The 23,389-nt window shown below is 43.0% G+C and overlaps 1 protein-coding gene across 7 annotated transcripts in view; it reads right to left on the bottom strand.

Moving 5' to 3' along the window:
- Positions 1 to 23,389, bottom strand: part of SPATA13 (spermatogenesis associated 13) — a 149,718-nt gene that overhangs the window by 30,204 nt on the left and 96,125 nt on the right. For 4 of the 7 annotated variants that reach the window (XM_062615180.1, XM_062615174.1, XM_062615177.1 and 1 more), the window contains exon 2: positions 12,562 to 14,361. In XM_062615180.1, the coding sequence (XP_062471164.1) occupies positions 12,562 to 14,361 (1,800 nt within the window). Of the gene's footprint in view, positions 1 to 2,013; positions 2,431 to 12,561; positions 14,362 to 14,779; positions 14,801 to 16,119; positions 16,253 to 23,389 lie in introns of those variants that run through there. The other 3 variants (XM_062615179.1, XM_062615175.1, XM_062615181.1) reach the window with 3 other exon arrangements.

Raw genomic sequence — 23,389 nt, 5'->3', positions numbered from 1 at the left:
GGCAAACATGACTAGTAGGAGTAAAAACTCACCTGTTACCTCAGCAGCACATACAGGCCCTAACATAAACACTGAATTCACAAACGTGTCTTGGAAAGACAGCTCTGGTGTTAAAGGACTTTTTCCTGCGCACAACTATGATGTTACACGTATCATCAATAAAAATAATTCAACCAGCATGCTTTGTTTCTGGACTTTTTACCAGCACCTGTAGTGACAGGACATGGGGCAACAATTTTAAACTGAAAGAGGGTAGATTTACATCAGATATTAGAAAAAATTCCTCACTATGAAGGTGATGAGGCACTAGATTTCCCCAGAAAAGCTGTGGCTACCCCATCTCTAGCAGTGTTCAAGGCCATGTTGGACAGGGTTTAGAGCAATCTGACCTAGTGAAAGGTGTCCCTGCCCATGGCAGGGGGGTGGAACTGGATGAGCTTTAAGGTCCCTTCCAATCCAAACCATTCTGTGATATTCCTCTGCTTTTCCATCTCTATTCAGTGATGAAAACAAACAGTACGGCTGCAGTACGACTGCTTGCTGATCCCAAGTAAGTAAGCTGATACCAAACGGGCAGTCATGCTTCCTCCTACCACTCACTCCCACACTCACTTGGGTCAGACATAGAGATCGTGCAGCCATCTGCCAATTGGCTGAGCGAGCTCATCCACTTGGAAAGGAACAGCTCATTTTCTGTATGCTGTGGCAGGTTACACTCATACGGACTGGGATCAGAGATACATTAACACAAATACAGGAAAAAAAACTATGTTTTTAGAGAGGAAGCTTGGAAAATGATCCTGTCGTTCCTATTTAACAGCACATCTGGCTCACATAGGTTAGTGCCCACAGGTGTCATAATTGCACTGGTCCAACAGGTTTGGAAATAAAATAGCCTCAGCTGAAATACTTGTTACAGGGAACATTTTTAAGGTTTTCAATGCATTTGGCTGTAAACCTTTGTAGCAAAACCTCTGCAGTTTTTGAGAACAACATACTGCACATAAAAGTTTTTATACACATTTTCCTTAAATTTCCAGTTCTCAGTGTTTCCTTGGCTTTCCCTCACTCCTCTATAAAAAACAGAAAAGAAATTGAGAAAGGATGATGGGTGTTTCTGGGTTGGGTGTCAGCTTGCACGAATGCCTGATGGAATGAATGACAAACTCCAAAGCATTGCTGAGCAAGGGAACCCTGCCCCAAGTTCCCATACAAATTATGAACTAATTCTGAGCTTGGTTTTCTGTCGGGGTTTTGTTCGGTTGGTTGGTTAAAAAAAAAGCCAGCCTACTTCTTTATTAGGCTATCTTCAGACTACCCAAGTACATTTTTGATGATGTTCAAAGCTAATAAGTATTCCAAAAAAGAGAGGCATAGTTTTGTTTCTGGCTATACTTTGTTCATTTATTTCAAACCAGATGAAGACATTTCAGTTTTTTCATATTGAAAGAAAACATGCATCCCAGAATCTGCCTTTAACAGTGATGCCTATGAAACGTGACTTAAGTTCTGTCACCTTCTTCTCCACCTACCACTCTCACCCAGGCCAGTACGACTCTGATGACCCCTTTTAGAAGCTCACCCGATACAGTGGGCAGATTTCCCTTTTTGTTTGAAAGACAGCTGAAAATAAATTTCACTGTCTGAAAGCACTTTAGCTAGTAGGTAGTTATTAAACAGTAAGCATTTTAACAGATGATTACTGCAATTAAGGTATGAAAAATGAGCAATGTCATATATTGCTCTACATTCACTTATTTCACTTACAGCATGAAATCTGTTCTAAATAGAGCACTTGCATAAATTCCAGTTTCTATGGTGTCACACCTGTCACTCAGACATGATTCAGCTTCTCTGCAGATTTTAGCTCAGGACCAATTTTAGTAGTATAAGCAATTCAGTAGAGAAAGAGACTCCCTGGCTGGTACTGATGAAGCTTCAGCAAAGCTGTCCCTTGAACACAGCCTCTCTGAGGTCAGAGCAGCAAAACCACAGGTTAAATAAGGTGCTTACCTCAGAATCGGACATAGGTAAAGGGTCTCCACATATGCAGTGACTGAGAAAGGAGCTCATGAGAGTCATTTTACACTTTTGTTGTGCAATGTCTTGTCCATAAGAGCTACAAATGTGAGCACGCTCTCTACATAACCAGTCAGGCAAAGTTCATCTCATGATCCTGTACTTTTAGACTGAGGAAAGGACATGTCACATGTCATCTCCTAATCTGCTTTTTACACCCTTATCTTCAGCAATAACATTTGCAAAGAGAGGACTGCTTGCCTTCTGCAGAACTCCACCTACTGTAGTGATCTACATGACAGCTGGATTAATCTCTGCTGTGCAATAAACAATACTGAAGGACATATACTTTTAGGCTTAGGTCCACAAACTGCATTGAAGAATACTAATAAACCAGAAAATATAATCCTCTCTTAGGAAAAATCAGAGGAAACCAGGTTGATAACCTCACGTTCCACTAACTGACCTACTCTGGCAGGACCTGGTCAAGTGACTACTTACTAGTAGGAGTAAAATATCAAGCACACAACTCACAGGCTCCAGTATTGCAGTCACTTGAGCATAAGTGTGATTCTTGACATCAGTGAAAAAAATCTGAGGAAACAATTTTGTACCACCCATCACTGGCTTTATACTGGTGCACCACTGACTTCAAATGACCTTCTCTTGATTAATCCTTTATAAATGAAACCAGGTTTATTACTGGTAACATCTACAGACAAGAGTAGAGATATACATGGCGCTTCATATAGGATGAAACTAAAAATGTCATGCACTGACTTACACATTGTAAGTGTTGGTCAGAAATCTCAAGGAATATAAAGATTTCTGAGAAGTAAAGGTCTAAGCTATATCCACACTGGATTTTCTGGAATTCACACACAGGATCACCAATGCTAGCAATCAAGATTAGTCATTGTGTCTTTTAGGCTGCATCCTCAGGTTTCTTCTGAAACTACAAACACAAACATCTCTACTTATTTATACTGATGGAAATGAATCCATTTTATCTGGACAGCTAAATTCCTACAACAGAGTATAAGTTAAAATGCTGTATTTCGATTTTCAATAGCTGCATATCTACAAATCCAACCATTTAAAATAAATATTTACTTCAATCCAGGCTACACTTTTATTTGCTATTGTTCCCATATAATATGTCACTCTTAGGGCAGGATTCAGCTCCAGATTCCCACACCTAAATTTTGATGTCTGCAATGGAGGTGTCTGTATGCTAGCCAGGCGTTAAAGCTGCTATCATTGTCTGCAAAAATCTGGAGTGAAATTTTGTTGCCTGAACATAGGCACTCAGAGCCATTTCAAATGTACAAAGAGATCTAAAATATCTCCATGTGCCATGCATCATGCAAGTATGACACCAGACCTACAAAGGCCAGTGCCATCCAGAAGCAGCCCCTTGGAGACAAGGGGGAGCCAGCCAGGGCACCTCCAGCAGCTCATATTCAGGTAATTGAGTTGAGCCACAGATTTTTGCAGGCAGATGTAGGTGACATTACAGCCATGTTCCCCAGCACTGTGGGAGCCCTGCTTGGTCCCGATGTCCTGCTCCAGCAAGGTGCAGCTTCCCCACAAGGTTCTTTACCGCTATGCACAGCTGTCTTGGATACCTGCTCCTCATTGCACTTGACCACTACTTTTGGGTAACTCAGCTCAGCTCTAGGGGCCACTTTCAGGTGTGTTGTTTAAGGTGTGCTCCCCAGGGCCCCCTGACTGCACCAGCCAGACTATGGCAGGAGCTTTCCTAGGCTGCTCCCAGGTACGTAACTACTCCATGGAGTCTGAGCCCAGCCAGACCAAATCCCTTCTTTGCCCAGGTACAGGCTGATTTTGCAACCCTGGCACAGCAGCTTCAAGGACTTTATCATGACCTCACTCAACAGGACCTGGCACTGGTACAACCCTGTTGCATTTAATAGCACATGACTGCTGCTGGCATTCCCTGTTACTTATTACCAAGGCAAGCAACATAAGCATCAGGTGTTTAACCACTGAAATCTTAGCTTAGCCTTTGGAGGCTTAGCTTAGCCTTTGAGATACACCATATACTTGACCATGCGCTTCACTGCAGCAAAAATACCCAAACTATAAGTATGACCCAACACAGCTTATTGGTTGTCAACTTGCTGTTGTCACGCTTGTGAGGACTGACGTACTGTTGCCACCACAACAGCAAAGGAAAAATAATCCCTGTGTGATTTTTTAATGTGTTTATGACAATGGATGCCCTAATGAAAATGAAATCAACACTCCATAAACGGGTTGATGCCTGTGTATATTGCTGAGGCTCCCTGCCCACTAATCTGCATTTCAACCCCTACCCTTACCTGTTTGGATTTTTTTTTAATTTTATTTTTATATTCTAAATGTACTGAGACAATTAATGCTTCATAACTACACATATAGACAAGCACGGCAGTATAAGGGGACACTTAAATCTCCTGCAAGTTCTTTCCCTACCTGGCAAGCTGCTGGGAAGTCACAGGGAGGTGACTCTTGGACAAGGACCCCCAGCCTTGCTGGTCTCCTGGAGAAAGGGCATTCTGCTTCCTTCTGCCTTTTTATACCCCTTCCCCCCCATCAGCTCCACAATAAGTTACAATGCTTCTTCTTTTGGTACCTCTGATTTTGAGCTGCCTGGCTGAAATTCTGTCTTGCTCACTACACCTGCCTTTCTCTAATCCAGAGACAGGCAATAATAAAAATCTAATAATGTCTTTACGAGAGATTAATATTAATTTCCAGGTGCAATTTATAAAAAAGTGTGAGAAATTAAACAGATGATAATTCTGGCTGAGAATAAATTACAAAGAAAACCTGCGCAGGCTGAGAAGTTTCAGAACACAGTTACTGCAATTCTCAGTGAAACGATGTGATGGATAATCAGTCATGTTCTTTTGCAAATGACAAGGCTTAAAAGCTTCACAGTATTTGTGCTATAAGTATCTCTGTATTTTGATCACGAGTACAGATTTGTGTGTACATTTTGGGGTCTATATAAATAGGTACAAACTTCTTATGCTAGCAATGTCAGCTATATGCCAATATTATAATTGGTGACTACTAAAGAGCTAAATAGTAGGACACAGTAACTGTCAAATCCTAGGAACTCAGTAAGTAATATTAGGATTGACTTTTTAGTTCATACAGGCAACCAAAAATGTAAAGGACCAAGTGATCATGACCTAGTGGTTATAAATTATTTTATCACCTTCACTTAACAGAGTAAAAGTCCAGACAACATGTCTCCACCCAGGTACACGATAGAAGGCAACCTTTGCACTTTTTCTTGTTGCTAAATAGCCATGGGGAAGCATTAGTTGAAGCTCATTTATCATCACTACTAACTGAGGTCAAAAGCTTGGTTTATGTTTCAGGTACATGATCAATATTTTTGGTTGCAAATTGTTATGACAGACACAGAGATTAGGGGACTCCAAAGACAATACAGCCTCCCAGAGAAAATACATTCATTGCTTGCTTTCTGGATTTTTCTAAAAAGGTCCTATAGTGTTATGAGAGCCTGGTGATTCCCTCTTGATCCAACAGGCTGCCAATTTCCAGCAATACTTTCACAGCAATAGTTACCCTGTAAGTGATTGCTTTTACTGTAGAAGAAAGCAATCATTCAGTCAGAATAATAACCAGAATTATTAAAGCAGTCCAATTCACTTACCTATTGCTTTTTAAATAAAAAAAAACTAACTTCTTTCTCTTTTTACATCCCTCTGCCCCCTCTGCTACTAGCATCTTTTCTTTTTAATTAGCCTTTGAGAAGACCTGAAATAAATGCAATGATTATCTGTCCCTAGAATACACAGTGCTATTCAACCAGTGGTCTGCAAGACAGAAAATGACCACTGAAAGAACGGAAAAAAAAACCTGTTTAAGAACATACACATTTACACCAATACAAACAAGCAAAGCAGAAGAAATCAAAGTAATACAACATACGTTTTAGCTGCTTGCACGTTATAAATGTTATAGCAGGATAATCTGACTTTTCTTCCCCTCACCCAAAACTGGGCAGACCTACCTACGATTTAAACATTTGCAGAGCACTGCTTCAAAGGGAGACTCCCAAAGGAATACCACTGTACTGTACTAATATGAGCTCCTAGAAATGGTGTGGGAAACGCTACACATTGTAATAAAGTAAAATTACATTACTGTGCCTTGTAATAGGGTAAAATCAATCCCCATTAACAACACAAACTACCGTGGTAACACACACTCATTTTGAAAGTTTTAGAAATTGGAAACAGATTTATATAATTCTACTCTTGGGATTTGTTGACACCAAAGCAATTGTGGTATTCTAACAGATTATACCTATAAAACCACATTAAAAGATCAGGCTATATAGATAACAAACCTAAACAAAATTTAGCTATACTTTTTCTAAGGCATTTTTAATGCAGGTTCGCTTCATTCAACCTGATCCTTGAAAGTCTGCTTATCGTAATCAACAAGCATAATGCTTTTTACCATGATTAACCAGTTCACCTTCATAATATCCACAGTGCACAGATAAGGAGCAGACACAAAGCAGTTAAGTCATGTTAAGTCACAGAGGAAGCATAAGGCTGAACTGGAAATGACAAGCGGATCTCATGACTATCAAATCTGTTCTTCAGCCTCAAGGATTTCCTTCATCATCTCAAATCAGTTAACATATTTCCGACTGACCTATGGGAGTTTGCAGGGAAATGCATTTGCTTTGCAAATCATCAGTCATATAAAAATGCAAGCCTGCTAAAACCAGGAGATTGTTTCCACTAGTTTTCCAGTGACTGATACTTGGGGATGGCTGGGTGGTGATCTAGTGCTATCGCTGTTCACTTCACTATTGAACTAGAACAGCAAGTGTACAGTAAAGGAGTATGCATGCCCTCGCCTCTTTTTAGGAAATGTATAAGCATTAATAATCCCTAAATAAACCTGTGAGGAATTTCTGAATTGACTCAGAACATCCCAGATTAAGTAACAGGTCTAAAAAAAAATCCGGTTTCCTTTTATTTGGCAAAACAAGCAACTTTTTCCAGGCTATCTTTGTAATATCCGCTGGCAAACCTCAAAAGCCAGATGATAACCACAGGTTGAAAGTGGAACTTTATGCTAACAAAGCAAAACATAAAAAGCCATAGGCCTTTGCATCTCTTCAATGACTCTGCAGGCAGAGGTCCTCTGGTTTCCCCCTCTCTCCGCCCTTCCACAGCAAAACCTTATTGTCTCTGGCCAAGCCCAGCCACTGTCATGCCCTAGCAGCAGTCACAAACTGCAGCTTGCATGGAGTGGAACTGCCTCAGGCAGCTGTACTTCTGCAAACTATTACTTCCTAGAACATGGAGTAAGGGTGAGGCTGCTGTGGTTGATCTTGGAGTAGGAAGAGTCAGGACTGCTGTGCTTGGTCTTCTCCAGCACCCAGCTGGTCTCCCAGCCTCCCATAGCATCCTACTCAGCATCCTGGTACCACAAGCAGCACAGCTGCCTCCGGATGCCAGAAAGGGGAAACACAGGTGGCTCAGAGGAAACTGCAGCTGTCCCTGCTCAATTTGGACATTGCAACCTCCTATCATTAAGATGGATTTTCAGTGCTAACAGCTCAACACCGTGCTCAATGTAAAAACCAAATTACATGGCCAGAAGTACTGTTCCACTCTCTCATGTACTATTATCCCGATCACAGGGTAAGCAACACCTGGGTATTACTGAGGTGTCAGAGGAGAGCTACAGCAGAGTCAAGTAGCAGTCACTCTGGAAAGGCAGAGGAGCACAAATGCAGTAAGGAAAGGGAGTAACTTGCCCCAGGCTAACTGCAGTGGGAGCCCACCTGAGCTCCCCCTTCCAGCATCCACAGACCCTTTTGTATGGATGACAGTAACTTCTCTTTTACACTATGGTTTTCAAGAATGGCCAATTTTATTCAGCACTACAGAGTTACTCGGTCCACTACTTAATCTGATGTAGAATTCGGATTACTGCCACTACTGCCTTGTTTTTTCTTCTTCCTAATAGAAGATACAGCAACAAACGCTTACAGGACATACTGAACAGCAGAAAGCTCTGCTGCAGTGATTTGGAAGTTTTTTGCTGAGACAGGAAGATATTTGTATCCTTTGGGGGACCCCTTCTGCATCATTCCAGTGATCAGTTCTGCAGCTTGGGTTTGCAGCACTACGCAGTGGTTTCTGGTTTAGCTGTGGGCAAGTGCTGCTGGAAGTTTGTTTTTGAGCAACTGTGGAGACCTTCTGTAAATGTATGCTGACTTGTGCAGAGCAGCTCAGAGAGTTCAGTGTAAATCCAGTGTCACTCTGGTTAAATGAAACAGAGATGCTGTTGAGAGCCTGTTGCAGCGCTCTGCTGCTCTGTTCCAGTAGAACCAGAGTGCTGAGCCCTTGCTCCAAATTATAAGCCGCACAGGAGTAAACCCAGTTTAAGAAGCTCTCCTCTTATTTACTTTACCTAATGATCCTTCCCTGTTTAGCACATTTTCAGTTATACAGATAAAGCCACGCTCCAAATTGCATGTGGATGAACCAGAGGAGAATAAATCCAAAGAGAAGCATTGGAGAGCTGAAACCAGCTTGCTCCCAGCAGGTGTGCTCATGCCCAGCCCCACAGCACTTGGGAGCTTGTGGTAGGGTACCAAGGATGCTCATTCTCAGCTCCTGGCTACTGCATGCTCCCTGTGGGTATGGAGCATGACCACATCCAGCCACCACCCTCTGTTCCTTCACTGTAAGGACGCTGTTCCTCTTCTCCATAAGCTGGCCCCCCAGTTAAGCCATTGGCACTCAATATCCAGAGACCTATATGGGACAACCCAGCTCAACTCTGCCAGCAACTGGTAGACTGCGTGATGTGGATTAGTTGGAATCACCGGCTTTCACGTGGCACAAATACAAATGAGTCAACAGACAGGCCTGAAAGAGCTTAAAATACAGTCTGCAAACAAAATGTGACTCAACCTTAATTACACCAGAGTTACCTCTTCACTGTAATTTATCATTCACTTATAGTCATGCAGATAAGGTATTTAAGTAACAACAAGTCTGGTGTACTGGAAAGCCAGATGCTCAGCAAGGCAACTTACACAGCAGCTGCTCCAAGAGCTTGTGAAAGACTAGGTGAAATGTCAAACAGCTTGATTTGTCTTTTTTGCAACAAATTCAGCAGTGTTTTGTTCAGGCAGCCTTAGTGGCTGACACATGCCAGTCCAAACCAAAGAGTTTAAGCTTTCATTATTTACAGTGACATGAGGCTCTTCAAGGAAGTAAAGACCATGCGAAACAGGCCAAATACAAACTTGTACTTAATCATTTCCTGATGTATTTAAAAGCAACATATTGAATGTGACAGTGGCATAGAGACTGGAAAAGCATGGGCTGTCACAGACGAGCTTTGGTGACTCACGCCTCTGCAGCTTAAGAAGTGCTGAGGCACAGATCCAGGCTACACTTCATTAGCTCTTCCCTGGGAAGCCACCTCTGGCAGGACCAACAACCGAGAAGGCCAAACACCACCCCTGCTCCAGTCCAAATCTTGCCTTCTGGTGAAGCCAACAAAGTGACGAAGTGACAGGATCTCCAGACTGAATCACATAGGGAAAAAAATCCCCAAAACATTGATTCAGGTAAAGTGATAGACACCTGTGTGTGCATACTGCAAAATCATCACTGCAGCTTTGGGGAACACAAGATAGAAATGTTTAGTTTCCACATTTGGGAAAGTGTAGAGGTGGGCCAAGTTCCACAGGCTTCATTTGCTGACTAATCTACTAGATGAGTGGGTAAGGGAATAAACCAGATTTGCTTCCAGCTACAGCAGCCAGTCCTGAAAGGAGAACACGTTTGAGCCTGACCACTTAGCACATTGTAAGCTTTGTACGGAGACATGTCTGTAAGCCACAGAGATTTTAGTGGCTGTACAGGAATATGTACTGGCTTTTACAGGAAAACCATACAGAAAAGAAGATGCATGAGACATGGAAACAGTGCAGATTTGTCTGTCAACACAGTGTATTTAAGGTTCAGACAAAGTCTGTAAAATCTGTGATACAAATGGCATCTCAAATGCTTGTTGAGAATGAACCAAGCACTTGACTGTCAAAGGAACTACTTGCTGGGTGGGTACAGTTCTGTAATGTGGAGGTATAAGGTAGAGTTGAAAATGAATTGTAGTCAAAAGTTCAAACCCCAGTGACCTCACTGTGTGAGTATGTGGCGTTCATAAAGTGCCTGTGGGCTGCATAAACTCCACATAAAAAATAACCTGGCATAAGTATCTTTGATATCAAGCTACCTCCACACTGAAGGAAGCATGCTGTAAAGGAGGAAGAAACAAGCAGCCTCCCAAAGAAATAGCAGGGAGAAACATTCTTCCTGTTTTGTGGTCACTCTGAGTGACACAGCTTTAGGGTTGCGTATAGATGAGGAGCAGGAGTGGAAAAACAGAAGAAAGAATTCACATCTCTTGCATGATAAGACAGAAGTAAACCTTGTCCTGCACAGCTCCTGCTTCCAATCCACAGCTAACACCTCCAAAACTTCAGAGTTTTGGATCTGAAGAGACATCTGGATGCAGCTGCACCATTTGGGTGGCTGCAGTTGTTCTTCCATACACAGGGAATGCACTGCTCACAACAGAGTACTTCCATGCACTGCTCACAGCAGAGGGATGGGGCTACAGTCCCTCACTTCTGCCCCAACAGCCAAAGAGTCCATCCCCTGGCCACCATTTCCTTCATCTCCTGCAGGGCTCCATCCCACACCAGCGCCTGTTCACCACTCAGACTGCCACCAGTGCACACTCCGTGTTTTAGACAACATAAATGAGCACTAGAAGGCACTCACAATTAACCTAAAATACTTTATAATATAAAGAGAAGTTTAAATTGCATGCTAGATAATAACACAATGTGGTGTTAAAACTAAAACTGCAGTAACTTTTATCCACCCAGTGCACACATTCATTTAAAAACTGTACTGGTTTGTTGAAGCCAAGGGGAGGGATCAGCTGAATTTCCCTTGAGTCATGATCGCAGATCACCACTAGATGGTAGATGAGTAGCATTAATTCTTACCTCCCGTTTTGTTCCTGAGAAATATAACTGATACACGTCCACATTGGTGCACTCACATCTTCCAGTGGTGTGAAAGCATCTCCTTGCACACACTCTTAAGTGAGTGTTGAAAAAGATGGATGGCTGGGGCAATTCTGGGACTCCAGAAGAGGAATAACGTCAAAGCCCCAGCATTTATATACACTGGGTTTATTTTTCCAATCTTACCATAGCTGCAAGCACTACAGTAAACAAACTCGCTTTTCTCCAGTAGGGCAATATTTACAAGCTCTGTAACCATCTACAGTTAGACTGCAAAAACCATAAGAAGCTTTTAAAAGTCAGACAGTTTCACAGACATTGTAAGACTTTACAGCATGGAATGCTGAAGTTTGTACAGCTGCAACAATTGCCTTTGTCTACCCCATTCCTAAGGTGTCAGATACTTTTAGTCAAACTGAGGTGACCTAAAAGATGCCAGCTTTATTCTGTGAATGGCTTCCATACTCATACAAATCCAGAGGGATTTTTGCCCCAGTGCATTTTTCCCAGTGAGCAGCAAACATCTCTCTGTTGCTTCATCCCAAAACCCACATTACTGCACATCGCTGGTGCTCAGTAACTGCACCGTTTCAAACGGGTGCAGGATACGTCTGACAGCTCTTCACCAACACTGCCAAACCATTGCAACTGCTCTAGTGCCAGCTCGCACTGTGCTTTAGGCAAGGTTATTACATGACCCTACCTCAGAGGTGCTGCAGCCTCTTCCTATTCATCTACTGAGACTATAAAATGATGCATTAGGTGCAGTGAAATGCTGATATCTATCTTCACCAAAACATTAGTAGCAACACACTCTGCTGAGCATCTAAAGTATTGCCATTTGAAACTTACAGGCAAATAAATAACCAAACAGCTCACCCTCAGCATAGCCATCACTGCCCACTGAAAACACTGGAGACACCCCAATGCTTAAATCTCTCTACTGCATGTTTCATGCCACACTGCTCTACAAATATTACCATGTTCTTCAAGACTTCCATAGCCAATTATTTGCACCGAATCAATGCTAATTCAAAACATTCAGACACTTCAGAGACCTTTCAGCTTGGAAGGAAACACGGCCAGACCCTGCGCAGGCTGGTAAAATCCTACAAGACCACATGACAAGGTGATGTATCTGCAGGGTGCAACAAGCTGACCTTGAAAACAAACAGGAATGGCTTTGCTGCCAAAACTGTCTTTGATATTAATGCACAAAGAAAAGAATAATTTGACGTTAGCATCCAAAGAGAATATATTAAAGGAAATAATTGCTGTCAGCATATTTTAGCAATAACAACCTGCAATAGGTATTAGTAGTCAGGTTATATTGCATTGTTTGCATTGTTTTGCATTAATAAAGACAAAACCTGATAGATACATGTACAGCTTCTACAGGATTTTGCATTCTTTCTTACCTCTTCCTTTTTCTCTTCAGCACCAGAGGTTAAATTGAGGCTCAGCTGAGAGTGGCTGCTTATGCCACTGTCTTCATTTCCATCATCATAGTACACAGTTTGCACCAAGTCCTGGAAGCAAACAGGGTTCCTGCTCAGCTTCAGCCCAGGTACCTCAACTCTCTCCTCGCTCTCTGATGAGCTCAGTGACAATGTGCTGTGATGGTTTGGACACTGTAAATTCATATTGTGCTTGACCTTCTCTGCAGTAGGACTTTGAGGCTTTGGAGTAGTTGGCCTGACTGGAACATGAGTGTTTTCAGTTTCGTATGTAAACTGCTGGGTAGCTTTTGGTTCATCCGAGTCTGAATAGAACACTTCATTGGGAAATGGACTAATGTCATTCAGCATGGGTGATAAGCTGTCAGAGTCTGGGATACCTGATGATGTCCCAAGGCTTTTTTCTTCAGAAACAGCTATATTAATTTCAACCTTCCTATCCTGAGCAACTGCAGGGCTTTGCAGACAAGGTGTTGCAGGTGAGGAAGTGTCTGGACTAGATACAGGGGAAGTGCATCTCTTTCTGTCATGATCTGTGCTGCTGGAAACCCTGCGGGAGTAGTCATCATGCAGTCTGCTGTTTGACCTTGTTCTCTGGGACTGCTCGGTGGGAGAAGGAGCCATGTTCTTAGGGCCATCCTTCTTCCATGCAACATCTGTAACGTTACTGACCAGTTTCAAAACTCGGTCAAAATCCTTTGCCCTGATAGGGCTCTTCCACCGCTTGGATCTCCTCTCGGGGTTCCCACTGGTTTTGTCCAAGTCAGCAGAAGTATCACTCACAGTCCTGGTTGGCATCTGTTTGTCATTTGGTACCTTGAGGTCAGTAAGGTTTGAGGTGGACTTCCGTTTGAATGAGCTTTTTTTCAGGAAGTTCAAGTTATCCGAACTTTTGCTTCTCCGATAAATGACCCTGTTGTTTTCAGAGTCTTTCACCAAGATTTCACAGATCTTTGGCTCTGTGATGACAGGCGACATTGGCCTTGTACAGTTGTGATGACTCTGAACTTTATCCATATCTAGCAAGTTGATGCGGCCAGCACCATAAGCCCGCCGAATGCTGCGTGAGCGGTGAGTGTTCCTCAGGAAAGACTCATCACACTCCTCCACATCAGAGCAGTCAGAACCTAAACCATCCACCTCATTCTGGAAATCCTGTAGAGGCCCCGAATAGGAATACCTGTTAGTCTGAACTCGCACCACTGCCCCGTTTGAACCCTGTTTGCCAACGCCATTCTCATTTAACATGTCTGAGCCTTCCCTTGTTTGAATTCCTTGGAGAACTGAAGATTTCAGCTTCTTGAAAGATCCCATTTTTCTGATGGAAGACAAAGCATTCCATGTGGCTGTGTTGCCCATCAAAACCAGAGAGCGAGGCCTGTCAGAACTGGAGTTCGCCCGTTTCCGAGGGGTGGTGAAAAAGCGCATGATTTTGGAAGGACTGAGTTTATCCTCATGAATTTCCTCCTCATGACTGTTGCTGGTGCTGTACCCCCCATTATGACTGACACATGTGGTTTGGTTGTGGGGTTCTTTATTCTCCATAACTATACAAGTAACGGTGGTGCCATTTCCACACCCATTTGGAAACGTTGTCATGCTCTCGACACTGTACGCATGGAGATGGAGGCTCGGGTAGCTCAAAGCAACAACACTGCTGTCTCCACCAGATGACCTTGCTGCCTCTCCTTCATCTGCTGCACCTTGGTTTGTCTTGCTTTCCCATCGGCTGGGTGAGCTGAGCCCCTCAGGCTGCACTGCCTGCGCCAGGAAAACAAAAGCAACCGTTAGAGAAATCTCCTTACAAAGTCCCCAACTAAAAGAAGTTTGATCCCTATTGTAGGAAATAAAGGCACACAGGAAATAAAGGAGTTCTTTCTCACTGAACAAAGGTGTGTTGCAGTGGAGAGAAGGCATTCATAACACCCTCAAAGTATTATTGCATTCATTAGCAATTTAAGAGACCAGAATAATTTAAATATGCACTTGTCCTCAATAATGCTTAATAAACTAATAAAGTCAGTATGACTACCACACCTACCTTACAACACTAAATACAATTCACAGACACACCTAAGACAGAGAAACCCCCAACGACAGCAATCCAGTCTCCCTCCTTATTGTGCTCAGCACCGAGCCCCAAGACACACGAGTTTTCACCCAAAGAACTGAGCATAACCATCAAGTGCCACCTAATCCTCAAACAGCAGGCAAACCTAAGTATTTTTCCCTACACTTGCTGCTGTCAGAAGGCTGCGTGATGCTCAACTGTCTTGTCTGTGCCTTAGCAGGTAAACCTAAAAGTTACATCAAGTGCATAGAAAGTGTTTCTCCCAGCCAAAGAAAACAAGATTCAGAAGTACATAAAGCCAGAAGCCAGCCTATGCTGTCATGACAGCACAATGAAAACAAATTTGGAATTGACCGGTCTCTGTGACTGGGACATGCTGCATAAGGGATCTCCCCCTGAGGCTGAGCCTGGGAGATCCAGCAGCCCAAACCACATTCCGGTGTGTGGGGACCACCGGCCATGTGGCCCCTGCCCTGGCCAAGTCTCTGCCAGGCAGGCAGGTGCTTTCACCCCCATGCTGCCCAACGCGTGGAAACCACTTAGTCCAACACACAGGGATGCTCAGGCCAAAGCCGGCACCATCTTAAAAATGAAGGTTCTCTCTGCAAGTGCCAGTGGGATCCTCACAAACCTGCCACTGCCGGGGGAAGGAGGCGAGGGATATCTCCCCACCCCAAAACGAGGAAGACACACAGTTCTGCTTGATGGAGAGGCAGCCCTGGCCCTTTGTCTCTTTCCACTCAGGTGGCCGCAGGGGCTCCGAGGGACAGCGGGGGGTGGTGGGTGGTCCCCGGAAAGCGGGGGACCGGCGGCAGAGCCCCCAGAAGAGGTGCGTTAACCTGCCGGGGCTTCACCGCGGCCGGGCTGTATCAAGCGGGCCGAGGTGCAGCAGACCCCGCACAGCAAACCCCGACCACCACGTGAAACGAGGAGTTCGGAACCCACTGGTTTTAAGTCTGCTCCTCCCGAGTGCACTTCAGCAAGTTTTGCGAGCCTCCGTCCCTCTGGGATAAAAGGATTTTCTTGCGTTCCAGCAGACGCCTGCAGTCTCCCTCTGCGCTGTTTTTAATCCCCCTCATTCACGGGGTCGCGGCGGGAGCCCGGCGGGCTGCAAGGCAGGACAGCGCCGAGCCGGGGCCGCGGCACCGGGGCCGGACAAAAAGTCCGCCGCGCACTGAAACTTCAAGGGCCTGTCCTTGTGATCTTGGACCGCTGGCGAATTTCCACGCGGAAAAATATAAAAGAGTAAATAACGATAATGAGAGCGAGACACTGCTCTCGGCAGAGAAGGTCCCAGAGGAAGCGGCTTTGGGAGAAATTGCACCTGAGAAAGGGAGCGGGAGATGCAGGAGAGCAAATACAATGCAATGAAATGAAGGACTCGGCTCGCAGCGCGGAGCCTACAGCAACTTCCCCGCGGTGCTGCCGCTGCCGGAGCAGCGCCTTACCTGGGGGGAGCCGGCGCACGCCGCTGCCGCAGCCCGTCCCCGGAGCCGCCCGCATCGCTATGGCAGCGGAGGGCGGGCAGCTCCGGCCCGGCGGGGCGGGGAGAGGAGGGGCGGGAACCCCCGGGTACCCCGGTCAGCGTCCGCTCCGCTCCGCCCGCCCCGAAGGGATTCCCGCCGGGCCGCAGTCAGGGCTGCGGGAAGGAGCGGCAGCCCTGTGTGTGCCGGCGGTGCCCCAGCTGGCGGCATCCGGCCACCCAAGGGTCATCGCGTTTAGAACCTTCCCGGTGCCATCCGTGCTGCCACCTCACCTCTCACCATGCATTGCTAGGGACGCGGGCGCCGCTCACCCTTGTTTTTGTCATGGCACAGGCTTCGCATTGTAGTCCTGCCATGTAGCACTGGCCGACACATCAGATAGTTCTTACCAGTGCTCAAGCATGCACCAGCTGAGGATTAGGCTGCATATCACCAAAAGGGCGGGTCAGGCATTGGAACAGGCTGCCCAGGAAAGTGGCAGAATCACCATCCCTTGAAATGTTCAGAAAATGCATGGATAAGACCCTTAAGTGTCATGGCTTAGTGGTGAACTTGGCAGTCCTGCAGTAATGGCTGGACTTGATAAAGGCCTTTTCCAACCTATTCAATGATTTTGTGAGTTTATTTTCCCAGCTATAAACTGCAGGTTAAATAGTCAGTTTCCTTATGCACTATAACTACTCCTCCTAGTAAACCTAAGGTATTTGAATAAAAAGCCTCTGATCATGTGTCATTCCTTTTTCACCCCAGCAAAGTATATTTAGAACAACATTTTATGCACAATCTGAACACTGCTCATATATTATAAGGCAGATTTTTTGAGACAAGAGGCAAAATTAAAATGGGGCAACACAGAGTGCATGGCACAGACACCCTGAAGAAGTAACAAAGGCCATCAGCCCCACTGCCTCTCCTTTGAGACCAGTGTGACTGTACGTGCTGTAATTACTTCTCTGGAGAGCAGTGTAGGCCTGCTCTCAAAGGCCAGGTGTAGTTAGGTGACGAGGCAAACAAATGGGCTTAAGGGATGTAGGTCAAATGAGGTAGCAAGTAACTATGGGAGTGACCACAGGCTGCTCCTGCTGTCAGCAGCAACAGGCACAGCCTGACACCAGCCCAGGTCCTGCTAGCCTCAGCTTTATGGTACACCCCATGGAAGGAGTAAGTCTTAAAGAATGAGTTAAATGATCAGGCAAAGTGGTTGCTTTACAGTGCTGAGCATGGGAAGCAGAGGAGAAATAAACAGAGATTAAGATGGGAAACACTGACACTGTGTGGAGAGGGTCCATTATGGACCATGCCTGTGTTAGCTTGGGGGGAAGTTCTCAAGTCAGTGCAGACAAGAAGTATCTGCTTCAGACTTTGAGAAGGGGAGTCTTGGAAGGGGGGCTCACTGAAGGTGCTAAAATGACCAAGGGAAATATTATTTCATTTATACGAGATAAGAAATGTATCAGAAGTTAACTTTAAAAACACATGTAATGAGTCTTGTAAACCTGTCTCACAGGCTTCCTGATATCTCTAGGGGTTTGTGCTGGTCACTTAAAAATTCCGACAGCACTATTCAAATTTGAATTTCAATGAATGTGTTTCTATGTTCCTCTATGGTCCTTTCCATCAATATCCCATATATATCCATTGCACTCATCCATTGCACATCCTCATCCATTGCACATCCTTTTAAATCCGCAAGCCCCCAGAGAAGGGAACCCCCCAGATCTTCCTGTGTCCTCTATCCACCAGCTGGACAAAAAGACAAAGCAGAAAAAAACTGTTGAGCTGAACTGAAGGACTAATTTGGGTGTCTCCTTTATCCAGCCAACAGTGTTGCTGAAACTTCAAAAATTCTGGTAAACTTGAGATCTGAACATCTCTTTTAAACATATTTGAAGCTCATCAGCATGTTAAAAATGTCTTGAAGAAATAGAAATTATGAAAGAAGGTACCAACAGGCTAAAAACATGCTTGCAAGAACTTAATTTCATGGAATCATAGAATAGTTAGGGTTGGAAAGGACCTTAAAATAATCTAGTTCCAACCTCACTGCCATGGAAAGCCCTGCTAAAAACCTCACCTTAGATAGGTAAAATGCATTGTATGTTATATTCTTTAAATGTCACTTAATAAAGGAAATACCTAGAAAATTGCAATTACACAGACAACAGTATTTAGTCAATTAGACATTTGTAAAGTTTCTAAAAGTAAATACTACATTTTTAATCTTCCAGACTTGTTAGCACACTGGTAGTATGCAAAAACCCTCTTCTAACTCTCGCAGCTTCATTGAGTCAGAGACTGTCCTTCCACGGACTATTTAGCAAAGCACAGGCGCAGCACACTGAAGAGTGTGCCTGAGAACAGGATTCACTTTCTGTTCTGGAGACTCATAATTACCCAAAAATTTTCTTAATCTGAATATTATGTTTTTAATGGCTAGGAAGTGTATATAGTATTCAGGTGCTGTCACACCAAGGTTTAGTAAAATGATGCAAGACAAAATTTATCAACAGCACTGCCATAAGAAAGAAGGCAAATCACTCTTCTCACTATAAACTTGAACGCTTTCCAATTTCTTACAATATCTGAAGAAAAATGAGTCATAGTGTTTCTTCAAAGTTACAAAACAAACTTTCAGGAGGTTAGTCCTGCCTATATAAAGGCTTTTCTGCAATCTTAAAAAAGGAAAATGTCATACAAATTTGTGATTTTAAAAAGGCACTTTTGAACTGGCAGTTTCTTCAGCTTTTTTGTTTCTTGAGAGGATAAAGGTTATTTGCCACTGAGAATGATTGAAAAAGTGTAAATAAGAACAAATTCATAGCACTTTCATATGTTTCTCTGTTATTTACAGGCTAATAGTTTGACTCCAGATGAGTAACAAAGGCTGCAGAGAACTGGGAGGCAGTGCCACCATTTCATGTTATGGTTGACCAAGTACAGTAATATGTCAAGAAAAGACCCCCAAGAATAAATTCCAGATTGGTACATGCATGGGATTTTTAATGATGATACAACAATGGTCATCACACTTACTGAAACAGAAATGAAATGCTTGTTCTAGAAGCTCTAAGTCTGTAATTTAGAGAGGTTTAATGCACATGTGACAAGGAATGAGAAGGATTATTCCAAGTGTAATAGAGGTAAGAAAGGATTACAAAAAATCTCACAAGAAAGAAGGAATATAGAGTTTTAATGATGAAGAAAAACCCTTCCCCCAACTTTTAATGGGTAGTGGTACATCTCTTTGCTTTCTCAGAATAGTGAAGGGCACATTTATGTAATAAAGTCACTCACTTAAATCTGAAAAGTCTAAATGAGAGTTATTCTTCCTATGTCACTCACTTAAATCTGAAAAGTCTAAATGAGAATTATTCTTTCTATGTAATTTAGAAATTCCACTCTGGCAGCTCTACTATTTCATTCATGGTTCTTTTACAAATACTTTTCAGAAGTCTATTTTGAAGTAGTGATTTATTATTTTAATTTTTTTTTTTTTTAAGTACTGTAAAGAGAATACAAAAGAGCCAAAAGGAAAAATTTCGGGAAAACATAAATACATTTTTTCTACTTTAACAGCTATTGGGCAAGATGGCAAAGGAAGTGACTCTCTAAGACATACTATAAATAAAGGAGTGATCAAATTTAACTATTAGAAGGCAGAATCACTGAAATAAGGGATCCCTTTGCTCTAAATGGCAGTCTTCTCCAGGCTGCAATACATGGCTAATGCTTCAGTTCTGCAATTTGCGCCTTCCTTTTACATCGCAGGCAGAGACTCTCCTGTAAGCAGTTAACCTCCAAGGAATCTTTACACACTGACAGGTCCCACAGGGGGAATTAAGCTGAGTCATATATCTATGGACGTTAAAAGCAACTCCCCCACTGACTTGACTGGGAGCAGGATCAAGATCTCAGTTTGTTCAGTTTAGAAAAGAGGGGGAAATAGTATGTTTGTGTATTCAAGATCAAACTAACATAAGCTGCTAATTATTTTCATCTGTTTTATACATAAACTGTGTGAAACTAATGTAGGATTTTTCCATTTCCATTTATCTGCAACAAAACTAGTAATAATAGATAGAAAGGGATTTTCCAAGTTCAAGACCTTTGTCATCTTGGCATGGAAAAAACCATTCCAGAAAATGAATCACGTTGCTAAGGAGAACACTCGAAGGACTGCTTGGGTTAAACTACTGTATTAATTTCTTAATTTGCTCGGTGAAAGTCATCATTGCCCCTATGCAGGAAGATGGTATGCCACTTCCCAAAGGCCACTTCCTGTTGCATTTACTCTGCTGCTGATAAAGGCAATTAATGACCACAGTGAGGAAAGTTTGTCACAATTTGGTCTAAAACACAACACACAACAATCTGTCTTTCCCTGTAATCTTCTTTTAAATGTGCTTTGCCAAGGTTGTTCTGCTGAGCTTTCTCAGCTCTGTTAAACAGAGACCTAATTTAGGGAGAACACAATAGCCCAATGGAGTGACGCCATCAATGAAAAATGACCCTTGTGTACCAGGTTACCATTATCCCATCTCCGAGTTGCTCTTACTCACCCACCTACACCACTACAGCTGCATGCAACTTAATGATGGCTTCAGCCTTTCAGGCTGCTAGAATGCCATTTGTAACCCCACAGGGTCTGACTGTGATGCTATTCTTTCTCCCTATCCTCAAGAGGCATTATTCAGACAGCATGACATGAAGAGATGGCTGGTACTAAGAAGAACAGTTTCCAATAAACAGATCATTGTGTTTAAACATAAAGAAGACTTCCAATTACCAATTAGGAAGGCTGAATTCCACCTTTATTTTGTGTCTTACAAAGTATAAGATGTAGGAAGGAAAAGGACCATGGAGATGTAAAGTAGACAGAAACAGGAGGAAGAAATTAGTCCAAAATGTTTTTTTAATCTTTTTTCTATGCCTTTTTTTTTTTTCTTGTCTTGAAAAAGTTACCAGATTTTCTGTTAGATGGATGTACATTAAAGTGATATGGACTAGTTGGGAGGAACGGGGGAGATTTCAAAGAGCTGGAATTGTCCCACTCTGCAACCATTTGCTTTCTCTTCTTTCTCTGCTCCATCTGCCATCCTTTCCAATGTCATACCACTCACTGCAGCATCTGATGGCCCTATAGCTATTCTGTATTTATTTTCCTTGCTCAAAATAATAACATGTAAAAGTGACTACTATTAGGAGCTCTTTATTAACTTTTCCCCACCCATTTAATTACCCTGCCATTCTGTCCTCTCTATTCCAAACCGCCCTTCCAAAATCACCTGAGGACATGAAGGTGCTCTGTTATACAACCAGGAGGCCAAAATATATCAGTGGAAGGATATATATATAAAGGATCTTGAGGAGTTTGAGGGCTGAGGGCCACCTGCAGCAGATGTTTGCACCGCTCAGACCAGGGGCTAGAGTGACAGGGAGGAGGCAGTGCATTTCATGCATTTTTGTGTATAAGCCATAGCAAGGGGCTGTATGTGGGTTTATTTGATTTCCGAGCGATGGTGCTTCTCCCTGGGGTCATGGAGGAAGCACAGGCAGCACCCAACCCTCATTTAAATCATTCAGTTGTGCTAAAGGGAGTAAGGATGCAGCAACACTGCAGACATACAGTGTCCGTCAGATGTTAGAAAAGATGGAAATGCTTTACAAGTGAAGCAGGTAGTGGACTTCATTAGGAATGATGCCGCATCGGTAGAGATTATGCAAAGTTATATAAGATCATCTTACTTCTGATGCTTATTACAATAAAATAATAGGTCTCAGTAGAATAATTGGCCCAGTGTGATGCAACAGAAATACACAACTGGTTAGAGGGCAGCTGTGCACCTTCGTTAACTCCGTGCCGGCCAGGTCAAAAAACCCTGCGCAATCACAGTTTTTGGTATGTTCATGGGGTCAGAAGAGTATCTCAGGAAGTTTAAGAAAAGGAGAAACAGACAGCATTTGAGGGGAAAGCACTGAGGCTTGGTGTAGGCTTCTAGGCAGTCCTGATGCATGCGCTGTAAGACCTACAGGGTTGGTGGGGTGGGGGAGGGAGTTCAATTAGTATCAATACTTCTCTTTGTCTAGTCTCTTTTCACAAGGACAAACTTGCTGTCTTTATTACACTCTGAAGTACATTAACATTCATGGTCATGTTTCTTGTGCCAGAAGGTTGAATTACCATCTCCACCATGTTTCGCCTTCTCACTAATTCTACCTCTAGTTTGTCAATAACTTCTACTTTTTTGTTTTAATTTACTCTATCAAGAATCCTATGGAATGGAAAAACTAGAAAAACCCAATTTGAACAATGAAGTGCTACAACAATTACTTGCTAGGCCTTTTCAATAAAATTTGTGTTTTAAATTTAGCCTGATGAAAACTTTAAAGCAAGAATAAGCCTTCAGTTAATAGTCATCCCTCTGTTTCTGCAGTATTGTAATAACTAGTTATCTTCTTCTTTATTAATACTAAAATCAAGAGGTTTTTTTTTAAAACATGGATGATGAAACTTAAGTAAACTGTCTATTTACTTTGTCAGGAAAGGAAGTTGCCTGACTTTAAAGACACAGAGAACACACAGTGCTGCTCGTTCAAAAACTTATTTGTCTGGACATGGAATCAGACACATACAAGTTTATAATTTTGGGGCTAGCTTACTGGTCCTGTTAAAAACAGCAATACATACTCAATTAGATCTTTTATCAGTAGTATAGTCAAGGAAAACTCTTACAACCTGCTGTGATTTGTAATATAATAATTGTTTCTAGGAATCAATACAAATAATACCTATGGACTGCCTCTGTAAGATATTGCAGCTGCACAAGTCAGATTTGGCAGGAAAACAGATTTCTTTAAGATCAGAACATCGGAGTTGTACAACTGTCTCCCTATTAGAATGGTGTGGAAGAAAACCTAAATTTAGTGGCCTGAGATGAGTTAGTTATGTATACCTAAGTTACCAAATTGTCTGAAACAGAGGGGCTGGAACCAGTGCCCCAAGAGTCCTTTGTGGCCATTGCTTCAGACACCCATATTCCAAAGAGTAGATGTTAAACAACTGGATTCTACCAGACCCCCAAGTAGTAGTAAATTATCTGAACAAATGAAATCCCTATCTCAGGCAGCAAAGATGTCTTCATGACTGAGGCAGAGAAGAGATATTCTGGATTTTGTTTCTCTCTGACCTTGGCAGTTCAGCATACTTTTCTCATCTTAAATGCCATATGTGTAA

Source organism: Pezoporus occidentalis, unplaced genomic scaffold (genome assembly GCF_034315485.1).
Source record: "Pezoporus occidentalis ecotype Australia unplaced genomic scaffold, CSIRO_AGI_Poc_V1 ctg18, whole genome shotgun sequence".
Classification (NCBI taxonomy): Eukaryota; Metazoa; Chordata; class Aves; order Psittaciformes; family Psittacidae; genus Pezoporus; species Pezoporus occidentalis.
The sequence above is the reverse complement of the archived record's forward strand: the minus strand, read 5'-3'. Positions and strand labels throughout refer to the sequence as shown.